We start from the raw sequence: 26,501 nt of genomic DNA on the forward strand, positions 1-26,501 counted from the left end.
AGTGGAAAAAGTATCTATATTACCTTCTGGTTTGAAGCAGCAACAAACATTGTTATAGGCCACACCCACTTTTAGCGCATGCTTTCCAAAAGGCCTCTGCTCCGTTAACGTAGCTGTAACGTTTGTAAAGACTATTACTGGACCTATGCCATAAGCCCGTAGTTCTAGTCTCGTTACCATGCAGTTGGTTCTTGAGTTTGATTCTGAACTACTTGTTCTAAATTAATATAAAGCTCTCTTTTGATGAAGCCTAAAGGGCAAGGTTAATTTTGCCTCGGATTCGTCTACAGCGGCTTCTAGTTTGGCCAGCTCGTCTACTTTTTCGTTTGTGAAAATGTTACTGTGGCCGAGAACCCAAATTATAGATGAGAGGAGATGGCCTATCGGTAACTTCAAAGCTTTCCTGTAAATATTTTACAACTTTAGAATTAAATGCTGCCTGTATCCTCCCCCACAGGCCTTCTGAATACCTAGTACTGGTGTATCGGTATAAAGTAAGCGTTAAGATGCAAATGTTGATTTGTGGAAAACATTAATTTTTTTGTTTTCATTTGAAGAAAAATATTACAGAGTAGTTTCGTATGCTAATCGAGGCATACAGTGATCAAGATCTAACAAAAACAGCATGCAAAAGATGGTTTCAACCGTTCAGAGGTAATAATTTTGATGTGAGAAATAAAGAACGTGGAAGACCACCAAAAAAGTTTGAAGACGCAAAATTACATACAACATATTGGATGAAGACGATACTTTGACTCAAAAGCAAATGGCAGTCATATTAAATGTTGCCAAACAAACAATCTCAGACCGTTTGAAAGCTAGGGGGAAGATCCAGAAGTGTGGAAAATGGGTGCCACACGAATTTAATGAAAGACAAATGGAAAACCGGAAAAACACTTGTAAAATTTTCTTCAAAGACATGAAAGAGTTCAGTTTTGTATCGAGTTGCCACTGGAAATAAAAAACGGATTTATTTTAAAAAGCCTAAACGGAGAAAATAATGGATTAATTCGGGACAATAATCAACATCGACTGCAAAAAAAAGATGGATTCGGTAAGAAGGCAGTGCTCTGTGCTTGCTAGGATCAGAAGGGTGTTGTATATCTTGAGCTTCTAAAACCTGGTGAAACTGTTAATATTAGCCGCTATAGACAACAAATGATTAATTTGAACCATGCATTGCTTAAAAAACGACACGGTTAGGTTAGGTTAGGTTAGGTTTGATGGCTGATCAAAGATCGCACATGGACTATACGTAGTCCTTTGTGATGCCATAGAAAATAGAACTCCCGTGTTCGGACTTACAGATCGGCAAAACGTTTGGTGGCCGATACAAATTTGCAAATGCGCTTGATATCTACTCCCACCAGTTCGGTAGGATGTCTGAAGGTATGTGCCCCCAAGTGTCTAAGTCTAAACCTCCCGAATGCGGGACAGTCAAGAAGGAAGTGTTGGCTAGTTTCTGCCAGTACACCAGTAGATTTGTGTGATGTAGCATTGCTCTGTTCGAACACAATTCCACTTACATTGACCAAAGCGGCCACTTCTGAGGGATTGCTTTCTTCAAGCAGCCTGCATCAAGAATTCGGCTTGTAGGAGCAGCTTTTATAAAATGATTATCTGCTAGTCCGGCCAAGACTATATTCGCTTGGCATTAACTTAAGTGACCCAGTTTTTTCACCAGTAAACATGCCCTTCAGAAGTAGATTGACTTTGTTGCGATTGAACAATGATTGGCAGAGAGAAACTCAATCCGGTAGATACATTGAGCATTTTCTTCTTATATCCAGTCATATGTATATGCTTCCAAAGGGTTTTGTTTGCAATGTATAGCTTTTAGGTAATCAAAATAGTGATTGCACTGTATGATAGTGGGACTGGATGATTTCCACTATGTTTTCGATATTTTCGACAATTTGCTTTTCACAGTGTGGTGTATAATAATTAATTTCTTTTGCAAGAAAGCACCAAGCTATTAGTCATTTTTGTGGGGAAATACCTCTCTTCCATTTTTTCCTCCAGGTTGTATAATTTTATAGGCGATATTAACTAATCTCAAAATGGTGCGGCAACCGAAAGGTGAGTTCCACGTCGCTTCCTTGCTGATGAAATCTAATATTATTTGAAAATTTTCCCTACACAGTTCAACATTGTACTGATTGCAATAGTGTTTCTATGGCGGCTGTCAAGGCTCACGACGCTTTCACTGTGTACACCGTCACTCTTATGTAAAATTGCGGCCGATCACGGCATACTGAACTATTTTTTCGTCATTAAATTATTTAAATTTTCATTTAGATTCACCTAGTCCGAAGTATTGTTTATTACTAACTAATATGTCGCAGAAATCTACTAATGTTAGCACTTATTCCTTTAGTTTTGAAATCAATGCTTACCTTGCGAGTAACAGACCGCTTCCCGTGGTGGTTCTCGACAGTTCACACAAAATATGGTTTCTTCAGTATTCTTAATATAGCAGAGTATTGTTACCAATTCAAAGTCTTACTATTTTGTGCCCACATTATACAGATGGACTGATAGATGGCAATGTCTTCATAAACCCTGCTCGCCGCTCTGATCAATTAAATATATAGTATAATTTGCAGGATCTCCGATGTTATTTTATAAGTGTCACAAAGTTCGTGACAAACTTACTATACCCCGTTAAGGGCATAAATATAGTTAATAAAGTGCCAAATACTATTCTCTCTTAAGTCATTCCCACATTTAGTTTACAAAATATTTTAGGCAAACTTTATACTTTTGTGAAGCAGATTGACACTCGTAACAACAAAACAAACCAGAGACCTCAGGTAGTGCTGTGGACCTTTTAAAGTAAAGTTTGACTAGAAATTTCATGTAATGCACACAACCACAAACTCATGTACAGATAAACATACATATATAATTTCAACGATGTGTCTGCTTAATAGATTCAAACAACTTTTGGAGCTGCTCAAATGTATTTTTCATGTTTTTGCCAAATTTAAGGGACAACTAAATGAACTACATAGCAATTTGAGTTGCCGCCAGGGTTGCCAAGCAGTACACATCGGACCACAGATAATGTTAATAAAATAATTCTGTACAATATTGCAACTGTTGTCTATACATTAGCATATACACACAAACTCTCACTCACTTAGATTTATATGGCTGCATATTCATTCGTTGCGGTGTGGTCTTTAAGTGTGTTTGTGCATAAATATTTATGACAAAACACGAGAGAATTTTGTGTGTGTGTGTGTGTTGCTTTGCGAGTGATTTTTACTTTGTTTTATGCGAGAACATAAAAAGCGTATATGCACAATAATAACACTTCTTGTGGCCAAACACATGCAGAAAGTTGTTAAAATTCTCACTCACACACACATATAAATATTTTTAAAAATAAACACATGGCCATAAGTATGCAACATACATATGTTATTGGTCTGAGAAGTTTTTGATGTTTAGTTCACAAATTCACATAGTCATGACAGTTTGATGATTTTAGAGTGAGTTAATGAAAAATGGACAAAATATGACCGCATACATTGAATGAAAAGTTTACAACTATACGCAAATATGGTAAGGGCTCTTGTTCGCTAGGTTTTCAGTATTTTAACATAAACTTTGAAATATTTTTTAATGTGGAAGAACACACTTTATCATATAAAAAGTATTGGTTTTTAGCTAACAATTAATTGATATATAAGGCAACATGTCGTTTAGAGCGATCTATCAGCGTTTTGATATCGGTTTAGTAGTACGATTTGTCTTTTGATTCAAATTAAGACTCAGTTGAGAGGATTTCTTGAGTTTTTGAGTAAAAAAAAATCTACTAAGGTACAATTCTAGATTATGCGCTGCATGTGGAAAAAGCTCGAAGCCAAGTTCCTGCAATTTTGCCACATTTTTAATTGATTTGCGACCAGTACCTATGATCTCGATCGTCACCCATATAGTAGGGCAGGTTTAAACCAATCGAAAACGAAAGACCAAATAACATTCATTAAATGAAAAATAATTTCAATTTATCTCGATTTCCGGCAAAACTACAAGTCTTATAGAAAAATGTTTAGAACAATGTGGTTGGTAATGAAAATATATATAACCTTTGTGTACACCCTTTTTTCACCCAACCTCAAAATTTACTATGTCAAAAATTCAAATAACCCGGTTGAAAGATCGTTGAAAACATGACTCGTTCTGGATGACCTTCGACCTTTTCAACTGGTAGAAATATTAAAAGAGTGAAGGATATGGTGCTTGAAAATCGTCAGGCCAGTATAAGAGGAATGGCAAGAGAACTCGACATCTCCCGCGAGTCTGTTCCAATGATTTTGGTGAATATTTTGGGTATGAAACACACTCTTGCTCGACTCCTCCCTTAAAGCTAATTTCTTTTTTCAAAAAGCTTAAGATTGTTAAATCCCAAAATGTAACAAATACCATCGTATCACCAGATTTGGCTCCGTGTGGTTTTTATTGTTCCTCAAACTGAAATTGCCGCTCCGTGAAACCCGTTTTCAGTCGATAGAAGAAATACAACAAAATTCGCAGAAGGAGCTGAAGGCCATTCCAAAAAGTTTGTAGGAAAAGTGTTTCGAGAACTAGAAAAACTTGTGGGGATTACTTTGAAGGCGACAATATAAATATTGATGAATAATTTAATATTTTATGTTTTATTTACAATTAACGGGTACATATAAAGTGCAATAACTAAGCACTAAATTGAGATACAAAGCTGTAATTTGGCAAGGAGGATCGCAGGAACCAATGGGCAAAAAATCTTGAAAAGTGGGCGAGGTCTTACTCTTTAATAAGTTTAATGTATGAACATACATATCTGCTAAACCACCAAAGCTACAATAACCAAATTCACCTAACATAAACACCATAACAACTTCTGTTGACGATGTGAAACTGGATGAAATTGGATGATAAGCACGTGTGCAGCCCATATAAAGGTACTGTTAAAACTGCTAAAAACACAACAAATCAATAACTAAATACGCCAGAGACATTAAATTTTGCTCCAAGTTATTTTTAGCTAAGAACTCTTACCTCTGCAACACTTTCTTGAAAAATTTCCTCCAGATTTATTATAAATATTTTATTTCTAATTTCTCAAGGAAGTTATTATGAATTTCCAGTTTATGCCAAGCTAAAAATTTTACTTACCATCTGATCAAATTTCACCCGGACTGGCAGAAATTGTCGCCTTCAAATTAAAATTCTGAGTTAATACAAGCATATCAATGATTGATTCAGTTTCTACACTCTTTTTAAAAACTTCGGCTGGGATGGTTCTCACTTTGGCTTTTTTCGATTTCGCGCCATTCAGGAATTATTTGGTCGCCGTCAAAATTGTATGATGGGAGGGTCAGTTTTAGGAAGAATCACATATCCTAGGACCTGCTTGACCGATTTAAACCAAATTCGGTGTGTAATATTATTCTAGCTCTTTTATGTTGGAATGTGAAAATGGACCGCTTACTTCCCATATAACAAAGTTTTAAATTCCATTTGAAATTTTCGCTTTTCAAGAATCAGTTAATATACAGCATAAAACATGGCACAAATAGTGGCTTTAAGGTGTGAAACTTTTTGACTAAAATTGAGAAAGCGTATTTCTATTATAACGGTGCATCTTTGTACTTAGATTGAAAAAAATAAGGTAAAAACTGCCACTACAACCCTTATAACTAAAAAGTCTTATGTACCTAAAGGTACTTCCCTGTCTTTAATCTTAGCATGTTGCAAAAGTATGCATTTTCGGTTATGCCCCAACTTAGATATTTCTTACTTTTTTATTTTTATCTTCTTCAACCAATTTTTTCCCACCAAATTTGGAGTTAACTTTCCTTCTAATGTCCCAAACGCAATGTATTTTTTAATTTAAATTATTTATTTTTCCCCGTGACCTAATATTAAAAAAAAATTTATTTTCAATAGAAGATTCTCACGAAAAAATATCGATTTTTTTTTAAAGTGAGTATGCTTTATGTACGTTGAAATATCTACTTTCTATTAGTATAAAAACATTATATCTATATTCACAAAACTCTAAAACAAATTTCCAATATATTGTATTTCCTTTTCGATGGGTTTCAACCTACTATGAATTCATTTTCAAAGACTTCTGCACTAGCATATACAAGAACATTACCAAAAATCTTCATTCCCATATTAATTATCTGAAGTTAAGCGTTAAATTTAAAATTTTTGAAAGGAAATTAAATAAGATATAAGCATATTAAAGTAATTCACTCCAACGTATGAACATTTAAGGCAATTCGATTGCAAACGAATACCCTCCAATCGAAATTTTAAAAGCTTCCACAAAAGCACTCAATGCAATCGCAGCAAAGCGGCTGACTTACATCAAAAGCAGACACAGTAGTTGAAAGGCGACAAAATCGCTGCACAAATATAATTAATTTTTAAATAACATGAACACTACGGTCCGGCGCATGCTAAAGTCGTTGCGCCACCGCAACAAAGTAACAGCAAACAGTACAGAGACAGTAGACAAGTAGAGAAGAGCACATCAAAAGCGGAAAACCGAAAACACAAACACAACATTCGTGCAAAGGCGAGCCGAGTGCTGAGTCATTCATTTGCAACACTGAATGTCGGAAAAATTAAAAAATCGTATTATAAAACAGAATAAAAATCAGATTTGTTAAGTAAACAAAGTTTACTTTTATGTATGTCTGCTGTCTACTGTCTGACTAAATATCTAACTGTCAGTCAGGCAGTCAGATACTGTCACCGCTGTGCACAAACATAAGTCTGCTGTTCATCATGTCCATTACAAGTCCGACGCTGTCGCTTCCTTGCCACTCTTGTCACACACACGCGCACACATATATACATATATATGTGTGTGTATATCTCTGGTTCCGCTTGTGTTTGTGTAGTGGTCATGTGAAGTGTTGTGCATTCGTTTGCGCATGAATTAACTTTATTTGCTTTGAGTAAATTAAATAAACTACTCATATACACAAACTATAGCCGAGGTGGGTGTGGTAATTTTTCGCTGCAACTTGTGGATAACTCGGATTTTTTCGAGTGGTCAAGCGGAGTGGGTGAGTTTGCGACAAAGTTTAAATTTTATGTTCTTCTACAACTGTTTAATAGCTTGAAACCTATTTGTATTCGAAATAATTTCGAAAGAATCTTGGTCCCGCACATCAATATGGGTTTAATTGTAGCTTTAAATAAAAACTAGACACAGAATGTACGTAACCACACCAAATCATTCCTTTTTCTGGATTAAATGGCAGCTCTTAAATTTCTTCAGGTTGGTTTACGTCACAAATGCGCTTTTTTGTTTTAAACATATCCATTGAGCCATAAGTGGGCCTCGCTGAAAAAAATTTGGTTCGGAAACGTCGGAACTTTTCAAGAGCCCGTAGAACGAAGCGATGTTGCTTAAAAAGGTCGAGCGGTTTCAGTTTTTACTTAACCTGTATTTTGCTCGATTTAAATTTAAGATCTCGACGAAAAATGCGCCAAGTCGTTCCATATTCAGTCTGCGTTGCTGCGAACGGCGCGGAGTCGACTCTCCTTAGTCTTCGTGTACACTCTCAGCTACGGCTGCTAAATTTTCTTCACCGCCTGCTCTATTCGGTCAAATATTATCCAATAATAAGTACTGGGTCTCAAGATGAGTGATAATGTTAGGAAGAGTGCGCACAGTAAGTCGAATATGTTCTGCATAAGTTGAGCGAAGCTCGCGAAACACATTCCTTACAGATTTCTGTAAAGGTTGTTCAGGCGTAGATGAATTTCCATGATAAAATGTCACACAATACTGAACAAAAATAACATGACAACTTGACACGAGTCACACGTAATTTATTTTCTTTATGCTTCTAACTTTAAGATAATTTTTAATTTTTTCATTAAATCTCAACAAATACGGGTTGTGTTCAAAATATTACAGGGAAGCTTTAAGCTTGTATTAGTTAAGTCATAAACCTTTTCTTTCTTTTTAATTTATACTGTGCGGATAAGAAAGGGTAACAGATATATCAGAATATAGTTTATATATGACAATCTCTTTTCTTTAGCGAATTCTAAATAACTTCTTCAGCTGAGTAGACAAAATATGGTACCTAAAAATAAGTGAAACTTTATTTGTAGTAGTTTTACAGCTTTCTGTGTATTTTTATGACAGTTTCCACGAAGAAGTAAAATATTTACGAAAATTCCGCATCAATTTCTCTCACAACTTTGACCCATAAGCGAAATTACATTAGCAGCTATCAAACACTTTACTATGTTAACCTTATGTTCTATTTCGAAATAAGGTTAATAGGAGTGAAGTTAAATTTAAAAGCTCAAATCCCAGCTTAACACACACATGAAACCACACATAACAGCGTAAAAAGTATTATTGGCTGTCCTCGCCACATATCGGGCAATTCATCTATGTCAGTCGCTTAGAAAGCAGCACCGGTGCTACTTATGCATTTACACTCTATGATGCCAGCATAAAAGATGCAGTGAAATACTATAGTGTGAATACAAAACTAAGCGATTGAACATAAAGCCAAGGTAGAATTGCCAAATGAAACTGTCACAATCAAATTGAACTGTCAGTGTGAATGAAATGAGCAGAGAGACGACCTGCAAAAGTATTGCGAAAAGATTAAAATGTTGACAGGGACTGGGGGGAGAAGTGGTGCAGCCGTGGCACACACGTACACATATATTGTTGTGCAGAAAATGTAGAAAATTTCAAAAAAATCCGAGAAGTAAGTTGCATTGTCATGCAATATTCCATTAGCAATAATTCTATCTGCATTGTAGGTCATAGATATTAGTATATGCTTATGTGAAGCAGTTTTAAACGCTTATGTACTAGTTTTTATTTCCGCTGTTTTTTTATTTTTTATATGAACATGCTCCAATTTTATACAACCTCATCTTATTCTCTTCTTTATACTTTACAGCGCGATGTTATTAACTTGGAACCCACACGCGACGATGTTGTCAGCTGCGTCTCCAAAGGCAAGAGCCAGGTAAGCCAAATCCGCACGTGCACAATATAATACTCACATGCAAACCTATTCATACTTGTATATATATAATGTATCACTAAGTTAAGGGCGTAAGCCGCTATTTTATCTGCTTTGAACAAGACTATGCCGCGGTTCAATTCAAAATTTCGCAAAGCCTCTCAAAGCACAGCACAAAATCCACTTTTCTAGGATTTCCCAAGCGGTTGACTGTCAGTGGTGCGCCACCAGTAGGTTGGTAATTTTTCATATGCGCAAGTACATAGTTTCGTACATGCTCGGCAACGCATATTCCAATTGCAATCTACTTAAAGCCAAGTCATTCTTCTTTTTCATTTGTACCATTTATCGCCGTTTTTCAATTTATATCAAATTCTAAGAGTTTATATGCGGCAGACTTTAAAACTGGTAGGAGAGAGTAAAGGAAAGTCTCCTAAATATAGGTAGTCGAGCAAATGCAGTATCGGTTTTAGAGGGACGAACCGCTAAATACTTTGCCGACAAAAATATGTTTCTTACGTGGTACTCATGTAGTTCGATATATTTGAACCAGCGTTGCTTAAACTTTTTAAACCAGTCTGAAAAAGCTTTTCTGAAGGTCTGTGCTTGGACGCGTTAACCTCCTCACTTGAATCAAATTTCTACCCAAGAAAATTTTTTGGCATATTTGTAAGCACAAAAAAGTCTTACGGGATAAAAGTTCTTAGTCTAATTCGACTAATTTCGCAGTGGCGACTGCAGTGGTGTTAGCCGCTGCCTTGACATGGTGAAAGGGCCACTTTATTCGTCATATGGGGCGATTTTTTTTTCTTAATTTTCTTTTTTAATAGCCGATATAAATCTCACGTTGTGAATTCCAGAAAATTTTGCCCCTCAATTTTCTGGCAGAACAGTCTTCGCCTTCTTCGGAACACGTTTCCCAGGGAAAGTCAATTGCTTCGACCTTGTCCTGGTATCCGGAGTATACCATAAATCCGTGTGCCATCGACGATCATGAAAAGTCGTGGAAACTTTCAGCTTGCGCTTAAATACCATCAAACACTGTTACTGTAATGTAGTCTTATGGTTGTACTGTTTTCCGAAGTGAGCAAGGCTGCCAACCATAGTGCTGACAGTTTTGTTGTAACGCTTATCTAGTACCCGTTAGATTGGTACAATTCAGATAAGTTGTCATCGAGGTCATCAAACGGTAGGCCCAGAAAATGTACTGCTTCGACGGGGTCGGACTATAAGGAGACGGGTGTCAGATGTATATGCTTAACCAGTCATGCAAAATGGTTATTAGAGTCATGCGGGGACGCGTTGCATGCTAGACATACAGTTGGTATGTCTGGGTCGATTCAGGATAAGTAGAAGTTTAACCCGCTACAGTGTTCAGAACGAAGCGGCGAGATCTCACGTGATCTTTTGAGATGCCTACTATCTCAGCTACCTCACATCTTTCAATCCGTGGAAGATCAATATGGGTGTCGCACAGCAAGGACCGTGTTGAAACCGATTGCACACTTTTCTGACTATCACCATTGAAAGAGAAAAATCACAGAATTCAGCATTCAAGTGGACTTTAATTTTACTAAACGTTTTACTTAGAACAAGCAAGAACCGAATCAGCGAACTGTTTCTACTTTTCTGAAATCCGTCCGTTGTACGAGTCCCATTTGACTAACAGTAACCGTCTACGAGATGGACTAAATATGAGTATTTTTGTCTTGCGATAGCGGCATCAGCGAGAGCGAAGACTAGATATTTATGGTTTACTCTTGAAATCCCCGATATTGAGTTTTCAAAACATGTCTTTTGCAAGGGGTCCGCACTCCGACCGATCCAACATCAAGGACATATCGATTAGAACTCCTTTTCACAGAGACAGTCTTTAATAAACTTACCCTGGCCGATACAATACCAGAGCATCTCATCACTTCTTTCGCTTGGAGCAATTGTTTGAGTTTGGAAATTTTTTTGTATAAGAGATAGAATTTTTGGGGGTTTTGTGTCGCTTCCAATATTTATTTACCTTCGTAAAAAAAATTTAACAATATTGAGAGTCTCAGTAGGTTTGGCGTACTGTTTGTAAAACTTTATATGGGCGCGGCAATAATCTGCGTTTCGAGAGTATAGAAATCTCAAACTTACATAAGATCGGAATACTTAAAACTTAAAAATGTAATAACATTCTTATTAGGATTAATACTTCAAGAGATTTTTCATTGTTAAGGGGTTATACTTGTATACAGTCAGAAGGCCAAAAAAGAGAATTTCCAGAATTTTTTCTGAGAATTGATTGAATTCAAATACTTTACCGACGAAATTTAAATCATTAATAAATCAAATATTCATAAATATGCCCTCAATGTAGCTGAAAGAATTCACAATTATTCAAAAGTGCATTAAAGACGCAACCGCACTGCTATTCATTCAAATACTTTGCAGAGACAACCATATATGGGGCCGCTTATTCAGATGCTATTGCGAACTAATAAAAACTAAAACCCCAACTTTTCACTATCTGAATTCGGAATCCCGTCAAATAAATGCGTGCGCGCATCGCTTCATTGCGGACAAATTCAATTTTTGCTACTTTACGAAAGCTTCCGGGAAAGCGCACGGGAAGTGAGCAAATACACATTTACCCTATTACTTAAACACACATGAGTGCTTATTTCTATACATGTGCATATGTATGGGTGTGTGTCGGTGCAGTCAAGTCAATTTAGTGCACATATCCTTTGAGATCGACGCACCAACACATATGCGAACCCATCACACGCAACCGATTTACTGTGACTTTTTGCCTGCTGCGCTTTCCACAAGCATTCGTTGAAAAACAGTGAAAAAAATGAAACTATCGCGGGCGGCTACCAGCAATTTGATTGATTTTTATATCATCTTCAGCGCGCGGCAAATGTCTGCGTAATAGAGCAATTCCTCTTCACACCCGCATTCGCATTTAACGCGACGTCATTGCGGTTGCCGCTGCTGCTGCTGCTACACACGTACACATCAATATATAGTCGTAGGTTTATATGTTGCTGCTTTTAAAAAATCTCGTCATCTTATTTGTAACTTGCAATTTGTGCACATTGCCTCTGCCCTCTGTTCTCTGCTGTTTGCAACCATCTGCTCTTGGCGGAATCCCTATAATGCGTGGCTGGCGCTGCCCCAATTGACAGCGCAACATCATGCAATTTTCCTCACATTTCTCTATAGTTGCTTCAATGGGTTTTCTTTTTCTCTTCACCCTTTGCCGGTGCGTGCCACAGTACGTTGCTGAGGATTATTGTGCGAAATATTGCAGAAAATTTGCTATTTTATATTTTGCCCGCCTTTATGATATTTATTTATATGCATTTTGCTTTGTATTTTCTCCAACGCATCTTCTTTTCCGTAACGGCATATTCAGCACAATTCCTGCAACATTTGCTACTTTACAGTGTTGCAACATAATTTGCGGCTTGCAATTTTGTAATGAGCAACTTGTTTTGTAAAGAAATTTGATTTCGTATTTTACTTTGCTGCAAAGCCGATTGTTTCTCTGTTTATTAATGCTCGGAAACGGTATTTATTTGTTTTCCAATTTGAGGTAATAGTGCTGCAACATATTTTAGAAGATACTAGAGGGCGTTCCCGCAACATATTGTTGAGTAAGAAGCACAAAAACTTTCGAAGTTGGAAAATACAGTTGAAATGTATTCAAAAAAAAAAGATTAATATTTTGAAAAAATCATAAGCTTTTCTATATACAATTTATAAAATATGGTTTCTTTAGAGTTATATTACCTTTAAGTGACCAAAGTTTGGCTTCACTAGTTCTCAAAAGCCAAATCAAGGGTCATCATAACACAATCTTATGAAAACAAATTAAGCCAATTTAGCTCCATTTGTGCCAGAATTGTCGTCTATAATAAAAGACATTCTTCGAAAACATCAAAAAAGTCCGCAAAATAATTTGAGATGGCTATGAAGTGAAATTGTTAGCGATAGCGGGCACTCTAGAGATATCAACTGATCGCTCACATCGTATCATTCATGAATATTTAGGTATGAGAAAGCTCTGTGCGAAGTTCACCTGTGACCAGACCCAACGACGAGTTGGTAATTCGGAAGTGATTTTGAGAATTTTCAAGCGTAATAAACACGAGTGATGAAATGATCATTTCACTCCGAAGTGGATCAACCCGCTCCAAAGCGACTATCACAAAGCTATGTTGGACTTTGGACGAATAAAATCACCAGAAAACGTCGCTTTTGAAGAAAAAGGTAGTGGCATTTCACCAACACAATGCAATGTGTCACAAGTCAGTGAAAACGATGACAAAAACCCATGAATTGGGCTTAGAATTGCTTCCGCAACCACCATATTTTGCAAAACTGTATCCTAGCGACTATTTTCTGTTCTGATATCTCGAAATAAAGCTTGTCGACAGTAAATTTAGGTGAAATGAAGAGATGTTCGTCGAAACTAAGGCCTATTTGAAAGCAAATGACTAAATGGTATCGAAAAGTTGGAGGGTCGCTATAAAGAGTGCAACCTTTGAAGGAAAACGAATTTTGCACAAAAAAAATGTGTTTCACTAAGGTAGAAGACTTTTCATTTGACCTGTTAGACAATCGAGTTGGAGGCCGTGTCTTTTCGGCAAAAGTAGATACCAGCATCGCCTTCCTACCACCAAAGCCCGAAAATTTCTTCAAAGCAGAGATCGCAGCAAATAAACAAAGCCTTTTTGTTTTGATAAATATTTGATATGATGATAAATTGTTTATATATACAAGTAGCCAAGATACTTGGAAATCACTAAAGCCTCGTAGGGTTTTATCCAATATGAGTGAAATAATGCCTTCAACTCTTAGTGGATTTAGCATCCTTTTTCAACCTACAAAGAATTTCAGAACATAGGCATATACCCGGTAACTTTGAAGCAGTTGATCTAGCCAGAGCAGACACCACCCCGCAATTAGACTACCACCAAGAAAAAATGGAAAGTTATGTGCCCTGGTTATTACTACATATTTAATAAAAAAACATGGTATATTTACAGCTTGTTTTGGTAGGGTGTATCCTTAACTTGCTCACCAAGCAGGAAAACCTGGCATGAATGGAATATGGATCGCTTAGCTCGACTATTTCAAAAAAATAATATAGGAACTTTAGTGGAAGTACTTGCAGGGCACTGTTTGATTGCCACACATGCCAGTGGACTGGGTATAACATAGTAAGGCTAATGTCGAAGCTGTCGAGACACAGAAGATGCAAATTCTATAAAACACCTTCTATGCGAATGCAAAGCTTTGAATAGGAGAAGAATCGAAACTATCGGTGGAGAACTTTCTCAGATGCTCAGGTAGGCTTAGAGAGGACTTAATGGAGTGAGGGTAGTTTGGTTACGGTGATTTCTCAATGGGATTCCTAAAAGGCCTAGGTGCATAGTCAGACATCCGCATACCTACTTATCTATCATTGCAAACTTACAAAGAGCTCATTTCCTTTTAGTCAGTCGAACTGTATTAATAAGCATTAAACACATGACTTAAGTGCTGAATTGAGTGACCCAACTTTTTACATGATTCATTGACCAAAAGCTGATTCCAACACTTTGATGTTTCGCGATTCATAAGAACCAAAAACAAAAAAAACACAAGTGGCTATCTCTTGAACTTTAAAAAAAGTATAGACCAATAAACCCTTTGACATGAAAACGTCATCAGACAGCAAATTTTTAGATGTAAAATGGTCTGGCGGGTCTCTTCCGAATTTCCCGCTCTACAAATTCGCAAAATTTATTGACGGCTATCGCTTATGAGCGTAAAGTATTCTATAAGTTCTTTAGATTTCTTCACGAGTCTCAAAAATAAATGGTCACTCTGTTTAGTTGCTGTTCAAGTAAATTTACATATTAGTATTGTGGTTTGTATAAATAAGTAAATTTCATTTAAATGTCAAACACATTTTTTTGCTTTGACCGCAATATTTCTATAACATTATATAACTCGAAATCCTTCCTTTATGAATACTTGCATATAAATATATAACATAATATAAACTGCGTTTTCAACTATTATAAAAAAATATGTATGCAAATTCTGAGGCTTCCTCTCATATGTCTCAAAAGTTCCCCGATAGTCTCAGCTGCATCGTAGTTTATTTCAATTTCCATTTGCTTGGAGCACATACCTAAATTAAATGCTTTACATTACACAGCAACATATTTCGGAGTCGAACGCACTCAAGCAACCTGTCATAATTTGCAAATGACAAAATAAAAATCGAAAAGAAACTAAAAACGGAAGTTAAATTGAAATAAGGTAGGAGCAAGTTTGGGAGGAATCGAACACAAGCTAATCAAATTTGTTAGAATTATAAAAAATTTTGCTCTTGTATATATACATTGTATTTAGATCGTCATTGAAAAACAAATTTTAAAACATATATTATATGAATGAATATCGTATACCATACCAAGTTTCATTTTATTATTTGTATGGACAAAACAACAACAATTTTAACACTAACTGATTTCAGTTTTGACTTTAGTTGCTTCAATCTCTACGAAATCATAAAGATCTGAAAAAGATCTGGTGTTATTTTGGTGCAGGAACCACAAGTTATTTCCTTATAGTTCTGGAGTTTTCAGGCTAATACTTAATTGCTTCTAAATGATATACTAACTTGCTCTGATAATACTCCTCATTTATATGTGGCAATAACATGGAAGAATAATAATTGTTCTATTATTCCGTTATCATTGTTGATTATTCTAACAAAATTAGAGAGAACTCAAAGGCAACAAATAAAAAAACTTAATGTACTTTTTGTTTCAAAAATATTTTTGAAATCATACATGTTTTGGAACCTTATCGAAAAAGAGAATCGCAAAAGTCTACAGTAACACACTGCCGTTAGAAAAGAACCCCAAAATAAACTATTTCTATTCTTTCGCCGGTAGACAAGGTTAAGTACTTAAGGCTTATGCTTGTTAGGAAGTTATCATGGAAGCCAGCCAACGAGCAGAGAGTGAAGAAGATTAGGAACAGGAGATGGTGATGATCTAGCTCTATGAAACCAAAGCGAAACCAAGAATCCCTCATGGAGTCGTTGTCTGGAGGAGGATAATCGGATAAACCACACTATCTAAGGAGCTAAAGGGTGCCCAAAAAGTGGTCATCATCGGTATTTGTGGTGCACAAGAATAACACCAACAATGGTACTCATTGCGGCGAAGGTTGCTATTAGACGTAAGGAGTCTGAGTACATTAGGTGTCCGTGTAGGAATAGCCTGAAATTCTCCCCAATTTCATCCGATTGGAAACATGTCGGGTTTCCTATATTCTTTGCGTTCGAGCGCTTGAGCTTTAAACCTTCAGTGAGCTCGCAAGAGTTGGTTAACAACCACAACTTGTGTATATGCATGCTGTTTCTGCCCAGACTGAACCGTAAGGGGTCTTCCAAAGTACTTACCTAAAGGCAATCTCATTAAATTTATAGGTTTTCTAACTTCATACTGTCCAATAGATTCTTACGCGGTACGGCCATATAGTTTATCGTCGCTTTTTGTCAAACATATGTATATAGAGGCGAGGAGATCATTGTTACATTCTCTCCTACCAGTTTTTGCCAGAATAAGATTGAAATATCTCAGCAGACACACCTTCGGTGTACCCCGCGATGGGGACAAATTTGTAGAGAGCCCAATTTACCATACCCAACCTGACATTACCCTAGACAACTTTTGAATTTTAGTAAATAAATTTAAAATTTTGGCTAGACCAACATTTGCATCCAAAATCGTTCGTTTGGCATTCTCATAAATTTGGAAACAGCACTATTTATAACTCGTTTTCCGCTGGAGCTTTGACGCTCAGTACAAGAAGTTCTCACTGAAGCTTTGAAACAAGCTTTCCATGTGAAGAGATTACAAAACAAACAATGTACCAGCCGAGAAAACACCCACAATCATAGATCTGCTTTTAGGACCGAAAAATATCCGTAATAAATTCTTTTAAAATTTAATAAAAACATTGGTTTGAAAATGTAATTGATTTGGATCTTGCAATCAGTTTTGATAGGCTTTCTTGGAAAATTAAATCTACTGTTCTAATATACATGCGTTGGGTAAAAAAATTGTTAATAACTTCTTGCAATATGCATGTGCAATCGAGCAAGACATCGGCAACAGCTGTGCAACTACGCTTCCAATCGTGCAATTTGTTGTTTTCGCCGCTATTTATTTATTCACTGCTTTTTTGCTGCGAGTAACAATTTTGTGGCGATAAATGACAGAGACTGAAGGAAAAAATTTTGAAAATAATAAAATATTGCAAAGTGCAATATGCAATATGTAGAAATTTCCCTCACTCAACACTTGGCATTACATAACAAATTTTGCACGAGCTGCATGAATAGTTTGTTGATTTTTATTCATTTCACTGATTTTTTCTATGCACTTGTTTTCTTTTATTTCAGATTTTCGATTGCAAGAATCACATACGTGTCATACAATCAATGGAAAACGGCGACAGGCTTTACGTTTGCGGCACAAATGCACACAATCCCAAGGATTATGTCATCTACGTAAGTATCAATAGAAATAAACACCAAGTTGTAGACCAAAAAAACATATCTATATACATATATACATTTGTAAAAATGCAAAGTCATAAAAATAACAAAATGAAAAACATGTGAAAGTTTCACAGGTGCAGCAGTGTGGTTGCAGAGATGGCTGGGAGAAGGGCACTGCGAGCGATAGCTTACAATCTAAGCATTCTTGCATTTTTCTCGTGGCTGCCAATATGCACACATACATACAGACATTCAAACACATATGTGACACATCTGATAAAATCACTTTTTTCCATTTCACCAAATGCAATTGTCCGTCTGTCCGTTGAAAGCGTTTATCTGTGCGTCAATAGAACGCTTACTTTCCTTTCTGGCGAAATCAACTTGCTTGCTTCGTTTGACTCGGAACAGATTGCAGTTATCGCAGTGACTCACGTAAAAAGCAGTTTTTACTATTATCCCAACTCTTTGTGTTTGTCCTTGTTGCAGCAAAGTGAATCCTCAACGGTTTTTAAGACACATACACATGCTTCAGAAGGATATTGTTGACATAAGCGGCAAAAAAACTGTGTTTGAATTTTTTGCATTTGTCACATATAAGACTTGTGTGCTTTGTCATTGCATGTGTCCCTGCATTTTAGGTTATGGCGCTGGGTGATAAATGGCAACGGCGACCATATGTTTTCCTTCAATTGACACATATTTTTATGCGAATTTTTCTTTTGTATTTGAGTGGTACTTTTTACTGAAGTTAAGATGCATGTTCATATATTTACTAGTAAAAAATTGGTCAAATGTATTAGTGTTTATTATTCATGATGATGCTATTTGATCCAGACTAGCTGATTTTTAAGTTATGAATTTAAAATCATGATTGCTTTCATCGCATACTCAATATGGGAAAAAGAGACTCATCTAATGGTTTATTCTTTTATTTTATTGAGTATTACTTAGGTTTTTATTCCTGTAAGGCTATAAAATATTTTCAAAATAATTTTGCAAAATTCCATGAATCCTTCGTTCAATATTGGTATTCATGCAGTAAGGCTAAAAGTTTCGAGGGACACAAGTTGGTCGCATGGAGAGAGAGGTGAGGAGAAAACATCCATGCATTTTATACTTCTGAAGTTGATACACATCTATGGTCTTACCTTCGCTAACCAAGAGACAAAGCAGAAACTGACACTGGCCGTCTCGACAAGTTGGTGACAGGCTCAAAGCGTTTTGTCGATTTGTGAGGGCCATTTGGTCAATTATATTGGAGTTTTATGCAACACAACGCACAAGCATTCTAAGCTTCGAAGTAAGATTCCTGTTGGAATCGACACCTTAACCTAACCTAATATAATCTAGCTCAATATAAACCGAGGTTCAGTCCGTGTACATAGATCCAGCGGCTGTGAAACTAAAAGAAATAATCAGTAGTCACTCAGAACGCATTTTGAGACCAGATCAAGTATATCGTTTTATAATCCTAGGTAGAGCTCGTAAAGGCGCACGAATCATTTACTTGTCTTAAATCGCCAGTATAATGCTTCCATGAAATTACCTGTGTTTCTTATGCTTTTTGTAGGCAGCCATCAAAAGTTTGGTGCTTATTGGATTTAATATGTATATTCAGTTTGTAGTTTGTGATAAACTTGAACATTCAAAGGGAGAGAGATAAATGGTCTTAAGGTCTATAAATAATATCTCACGATATTTTTAATAAGTCCCTAGTTCTATCATATCTACCTCGTTACCTTGATTTGGTTATTAATTTCCATCTACTCTGAGCCATTTGTTTGAATTTAGTATAAAGGTCTCTTTTGAACCTTCTAAGCGATTATGCTAATAACTCTGCATCGTCTCAAGAAGCTCTTAGCTTTGTCAATATGTCGTCGCCGAAAATGATCTTTTGGCTGGTAACTCAAATTATGGACAAGTGGAGTAGACCTGACAGTGAGCTTAAAGCCTTTCTGCATTCGTTGACTACGCTGGAATTAATATGAGGCGTCAACAAGCCGACAAAGTAATCCAATCCGTGCATATGGTTGCTTTTTGTATCCTCCAGTATTTATTCAATAGAACTCCACAGCCCATCTCAATCTCAAGTACCTCCGCTTGGAAGATACTGGCGGAGTTTGGTAGCCGGATAGATAGAGAGAGAGTTAATTCGAGCATATAGTTTGGTTTCATCGATATATATGGAGGTTGTAACATCCTTCCCTACATCTCCTTTCCCTATATCTCATCCTCATTCACACCCGAAGCGTATCCTCATTCTAAAGTGACTATTTAAATCTAACTTTAAGAGGATATTGTCTGATTTTCTTAAGTTTAGCTGGTCCAGAATGGTGCTGCGTACATAATCCTTCCACTTCAACTTCCTAATAATTTTTTCTTATAGCAGAACTTGCTGCTGCTTTCCGAGTTAAGACGTCTATGCTTAGTTAATGCACGAGCTTATTAAGTGCCCAAGTCCGACATGCCTTGATAGTCACGGTAACCCCTGCGCAGATTACACATGTCTATATTTGGTTTAAGTCCCCAGTTCTTGCAAAGTATTCTAATGCAGGTTTAATAAGTCGTATTTATATACTCCCTTTTCTAATATTTCCAATTGAGTTTGTTATCGATTTCAACACTTAGTTATTTTAGTACTAGTATCGAAATCGAGCGTCTGCATACAAAAGCACGATCTGTTTTCAGTACCGAAGTAATTTTTGATTTCCGGAAACATGCTGTTGTTGTTCTACAATTGATACAGCTCATAGTTTCGACCCAAGATATTTTATTCTCTAATGTTGAAAAAGTTCTCTTATATTCCAAAAGTCTCCCAATGAAATGTTATCAAAGTACACCTAAAGAGTAACACCGAAAATCGATGAAAAAGGAGTATAGACTTCAAATAACTACGTCTTACGCAAGAAGTGCGTTACCTGGAAATCTAATTTTTATTTCATAGAAAATATGTATTTAAACGAACTTAATATTTTGAGTCACAAATAAACTATTTTATAATCATTTCAGTCCAACCTCACCCATCTGCCTCGCTCGGAATATGTGATTGGCGTTGGCCAAGGCATCGCTAAATGTCCCTACGATCCACTAGATAATTCAACTGCCATTTATGTCGAAGAGGGCAATCCTGGTGATTTACCTGGTTTGGTAAGTAAACATGTGTTTGCTATTAATATTTAATATTTTTGTTGAATATGATAGTTTACAAATTTATATTTTGCGATTATATTTTAATTTAATTTATTTTTAATTAAAGTAGTAAAAATGTTAAAGTAAAATTATTATTTTCATTACGTCTGTAATTTCAAGTAATACATCATTAATTATGTTTTACTGTAAAATATTTACTTAAAAATATATTTGATAAGTATTTAAAATTAAGCTAGCGACTATATACTGTCATACATATAGCAATAGGGTGTCCGCAATTTCACAAGTATTTTTTTTTTTCTTTTTATTCTTATTCCAATTAGAGTGACATAAGTGAAATTCAAACGTTTTTTATTTAATTTGAAGCACAATCAATGCAATAAATATAATTTCATTCAAGTGGCTTCCACGACTTTTTTTGCGGAAACGAATTTGATGAACTCAATTTTCGAGTACTTTATCCACCAAATCAAGTCATATGTCATGAATAGTACGTTCAATATTGACTTCTAAAGCTTGAAGAGATACTGGTTTATTGCTAAAGACTAATCACTTCAAATAACCTCTCAAAAAGTAGAATAACGGTGTTAACTCACATCTTTCTGGAGGCCATTGAATGTCACAATTTCTCAAAATAGTCGAATCTCCAAACTTTTCCCGCAATAAATCGGTTGCTGCACATACTGCATGGCTCGTAGTCCACTCTTGTTGGAACCAGATGTTGGCAAGATCAACTTCTTCCAATTGCGACCATAGAAAGTTGATTATCATTGATCTATACCGCTCTCCATTAACAGTAATGGCGTCATCAGCTTCATTTCGAAAGGAGTACGGACCGATGATTCCACCAGACCAAAAACCAACCAGAAGCTGTCAGTTTATGTGAATGTAATGGTTGTTCATGAATAATGTGTGGATTTTCTTTGCACCAGAATCGACAGCTTTGTTTATTTACCGCACCACTCAGATGAAAATGAGCATCATCGGAGAAGATGATTTTCTTAAAAAAAACTTTAGTTTTAGCAAAATCAGCAAAGTTTACGGCAGTCCAATGTTTGTGTTCTTGTGTGAGAACAATTTTATACGGTTGTAAGCCCAAATCATTTCTCAAAATCCTTAGGTTGCGGTTTGAGGCATTCCCCATCCTTGAGAACGTCTTGCGTTGCGTTGTTGTAGACTTCAGTAACAATATTTTCATTACTTTGAGTGGTTCTTTGTCTTATTGGCACCTGAAAAATATATAACGAAAATGTATGCTCAAAATTTCAACAATTCGACGAATAGCGGGCACAGGTGGACGATTATTATTACCATAAAATGGCAAAAACGCACGAAAAGTTGCAATTGGAGAACGTTTATTTTGAAAAAAAAAAATGTAATAAATTGTAAACGTTGTTCTTGCATATATCTTTCCACGATTAAATAGTAAACATTACTGAATATAATGAAAACTACTGAGTATAATATATTAAAAATGGCCTAAATGGCACTTATAAATCATATCATTCCTATTGGGATATCCGATATTTTATATCTTTCAGCCAAATAAATCTAGTATTTTGAAAAAGGAATATTCCAATGAAAAATGTTCGCTCTATAAAAAATATTTCAGATTTTTTTCATAAAAATGTATTTATAAAAATGCTTCTTTAGAATCTCTACGCAGTTAAAATTATGCTTCAAATGTACTGTATTGATAGAGTGCGCCACGCCGTATGAGTAACATATAATGTACAAATCACTTATACGAGTGCTCAGGGCATTTGATGTATGTATAACTTTGACTCCATATAACTTTCAAAAGTATGTTTTGTATAAAAAAAATTATAAAAACCTTTATTATAGATTGATGATTTTTGGGTTAGAAGGTCACTATTTCGAAGCTGCGGATTTATTGGCTTACTGTCATATATAAAATAATCCAATGATATAAAATTGAGAAAAGAATTAAAATTTAACACGGTTTAAAAAGCTCGTTTAGAATGAAGCCTTAATTTTAGGTCAAAATCGGAAACTTTAGAAGTCGTTTGCATAAACGCATTCAACTTGGAAAAAACGGACACCTTAATATTCATACGTACATATATACATAATCACCTTTAACTCGCCTTAAATGCTTCATGCTATTTTTGTTCTCATTATTCATTCATTCATTTATGGACTGCTATTGTATAAATCGTATAATACTCTCTCTATATTACAGTACTCAGGCACCAATGCAGAATTCACAAAAGCAGACACTGTGATCTTTCGAACGGATTTATATAATACGACAGCAAAGCGTTTGGAATATAAATTCAAGCGTACACTTAAATATGACTCCAAATGGTTGGACAGTGAGTACAAATAATTATTATAATAATAAAAACTCTGTTAAATAATAAATATTTATAAAAGCAAAATTTAAGTAAAAATCATAAATTCAAGTATGGCAAAATATGAAAAATATTTCTTTAATTTTAGTATGCTTATCAGTCACCAAAACAAGTTTAAGATTTTATGCCAATACTAATGTTTATTATTAGTTACACAAATCGTCGAAAAACTTTCTCTCACATACAATAAATATTTAATTTTAAAAAACTTCGAATAAGCTCAAAACTACCAAAAATAGTATAAATTTCGTCTTAATACCACACGAACAGTGCAGAAAAGGACAATTGAATTTCGCCATCACACAAAACTTTGCAGACATTATCGCAACATTCGACACTTTGCCACAAATCGGCTTAAAAACAAAAGATATTAAATTTGCATAACTTATTTCGAAGATTGTCATGAGCAGAAAACGGCCAACCAAGGCAAGCGAGCAGTGAAACATTTCAATTTAAAAATTTATTCAATTTTCTTTTGAAAAATTCTAGTCAAACTAAACCCAAATTTCCGTAAATTTATCTAAGAAATTTAGTTTTTAATGAAACTTTCATTTCCACAAAAATGAAAGTTATGAAATTTTGTTTCTACAGCGAAAATTCTAATTCCAAGGAAAACCTAATGAGGTAGCTGGCATTTTTTCGAAAATAATTGAATTAAGTGAAATATACAAAGAAAATTCATTAAACGAAATTATACACGCACTCGTAGTTACGCTCAAAGAAAAACGAGAACATGACAAAAATAGTTTTTCGAGTTAACCAGAACATACTTATTAGTGTTTCTTCATTAATATGGCTACAGTTGTGTTGAAGATCATATAATTGTATAATATTTTGCGATTGCTTGGCTCCAGTAAATTCGTCGAACACCGGTCCTCAGTAATAAGAGTTTGATAATTGCTTGAATATCTTTGTGTTTTATAAGCGCTAGGATACCTAATTTTAAAAATCGTTACATCAAATTATTTTAATAACTTTTCTTAAAATACTTTATAAGGTTAAGGGGTTACATGGATTTCGGGTAAAAAAACAACATTTTTTCAAATTTTTTTTTCTCATATAAAAAATTAAATATTTTATTAGAATTTTTTATTGTTACAGACATACACTATTAAAAAAGAAATTCTGAAATTTTTGGACAAAAATATTTTATCCCTCTGAAAAAAGATTGGCAGGATTACTCCCTACAGAATCATCTAAAGTGCAAAAAAACGTCTTTCAGTTAAAACCTTTACTTAGAATTTGGACGTAGAAAAAAAATTAACTGAAGATCTAAGTTTTGACAGATGTTTTTACAAAAAAAATAAAAATTTCAGTACAAATTTCGCGGCATGCTTTTCTTTCATATAGTTGCAATCGAAAAAAAAATCCTTCATCCAAGTCTTTAACAATTGTATCGCAAATACCTATGTAAAACTTCATGAAGATCGGTTGAGCAGTTCTCGGGAAATTTTGGCAATCGACTTCAAAAACTTAGTTTCGAGAAAAACGCGTTTAAAGACGGCGCCCTTAGCCTAGCCAGCCTGGAGCGCACAAGTTCTCAAGGCTGTATCTCCGAAACTATTACTCGGATCAACTTGAAAATTTAGGAAAATTTTTTGGAGGTATTTTAGGATTTAATAAAAAAATAAAAAATTGTATTTTTTGAAACACGTAATGTTATGTGAGACAATAGAAGCCAGAATCTGGAATCAGTTCCACATTCAAACTAAAATTCTTTTCAATAAAGTGTTTAAATTTTAAGAAACAAATATAGCGGCCCCAGAAATTAGTTTTATTGTAAAAATAAGGATTATGTCATTATGCTTTAAAAATGACTTGGAGCAAATGACCGCTCCGGCTGGCTAAGTCCAAAGAGGCTTAGTTTTCGAACTCGTTTTGCTACAATTGAGGCCGTAGGTCCACAAAAATGCACCGAATATTCTCTTTCAAGGTTTCAATCACTTTGGACTTATCTGCGTAGGTCGTGTAGGCCACGTCATATACTCACAAGGCGAAATAAAGCTCTCATCATATGTTTACTTCAATAAATTGATTGCATCGTTGGTTGATATTTGTCCCTGAACCAATATTTAAGCAATAAATTTGCCCCGAAGTAAGTCTATTTATTATAAAATAACAAATCAAACGTGAAAAAATCACAACTCTGAATACAAAATTGCCTTATTGAAACACGTCCAAAAGAAAACAAACCGATATTTAGTCCTACATTAGCCGTGAAAGGGTTGAATATACGCTCGAGCTACGATTGGGAATAAAGTCGATTCCAGAGTTTGGTTCACTGTTCTAGTATTCCGTTTTTCTGAACGGCTGTAGAGATTTCAAACGAGCAAATAACTAGAATGTTGTATCAAATAAAATTTATTAAAAATGGTTTGGGGTCTAGTCCGCAATCTTCAACAACTTGAAACCCATCAAAACCCAACCCAAAGTTGCATTTGCCGGAGAACTACCAACACATATGAACGTTGATTCCTTTGCTTTATATTTTTTAATTAATTTACTACTAATGAAACAAAGTTTCATTCAATAACAATTTATAGCTTCAATAAATACTTACTTAATAGCAGCTTGATTTTTTCTTACCATTTCACCGTTACACCGCTTCAACTATCCTTAAGTCTTCACCTCACCAACTCACAATAATTATATAACCAAAATATTAACACTTAAAAAGTTTACATAACAAGACTCTCAATACAAAATGTGAAGATTGAACAAAAAAAGTATACAAAAGCATGAATTTTATTAAATCACAATTTTCATAACACCAAGGAAACAGGCAAGGTACCTTGTGCAGATCCTTGAAGCAGACACCCACGCCGCGTTAAGCCACGACGGAGCCTAGTGCCTACACAAAAGTAGTGGCGGCAGCGGCACAAGCGACTTGCCGCATCTTACAGTCTACAACTTTCACGCTCACATCCCTTTCTCCTCATAGTTGCTTTCGCTTTACTCGCTTACTTATTTCAGTTTTTTTTTTGTTTTCCGTAGGAACTGTGTTGTAGGCGCTTGTGTGCGCGCATAGTTGGAGGCACTCTAAAGCTGCTAATACAATTAAAGTCTTTTCAGTTCAGCTTGAAAATTAATTAAAACTTGTATTGCAGCAGATTAAAATGAAAGGCGGCGCTTTGTATATGAGTATATATAGACACAGCTTAAAGAGCAGAGGTTTGAGACCCGAGGACATTATGCCTAAACACTATGCTGCAAACGAGAAGCTTTGGGCTTTGGTTTGTGAAATGTGAATGGTCAAAATCTTATTAGTCTCACGCTGAATGGCGTTCAAGCAAATTTTGTTAGCAATTATGTAGATAAATAGTGAGATTTAAGAGCGATAATCAAAGAAAGCTCATTTGAAAGCAATTGAACGGCAGAATTTATTTACAGTTATTTGGTAAT

General features: G+C 35.4%; 1 protein-coding gene across 2 annotated transcripts in view; it reads left to right on the top strand.

Annotated features, from left to right (window-relative positions):
* Positions 1-26,501, top strand: part of LOC120772985 (semaphorin-2A) — a 203,645-nt gene that overhangs the window by 159,446 nt on the left and 17,698 nt on the right. For both annotated transcript variants that reach the window (XM_040101898.1, XM_040101897.1), the window contains 4 exons: positions 8,949-9,017; positions 17,473-17,580; positions 20,584-20,721; positions 22,928-23,060. In XM_040101898.1, the coding sequence (XP_039957832.1) occupies positions 8,949-9,017; positions 17,473-17,580; positions 20,584-20,721; positions 22,928-23,060 (448 nt within the window). The remainder of the gene's footprint in view (positions 1-8,948; positions 9,018-17,472; positions 17,581-20,583; positions 20,722-22,927; positions 23,061-26,501) is intronic.

The sequence above is a fragment of the Bactrocera tryoni genome, chromosome 3, assembly GCF_016617805.1.
Source record: "Bactrocera tryoni isolate S06 chromosome 3, CSIRO_BtryS06_freeze2, whole genome shotgun sequence".
In the NCBI taxonomy this organism is placed as follows: Eukaryota; Metazoa; Arthropoda; class Insecta; order Diptera; family Tephritidae; genus Bactrocera; species Bactrocera tryoni.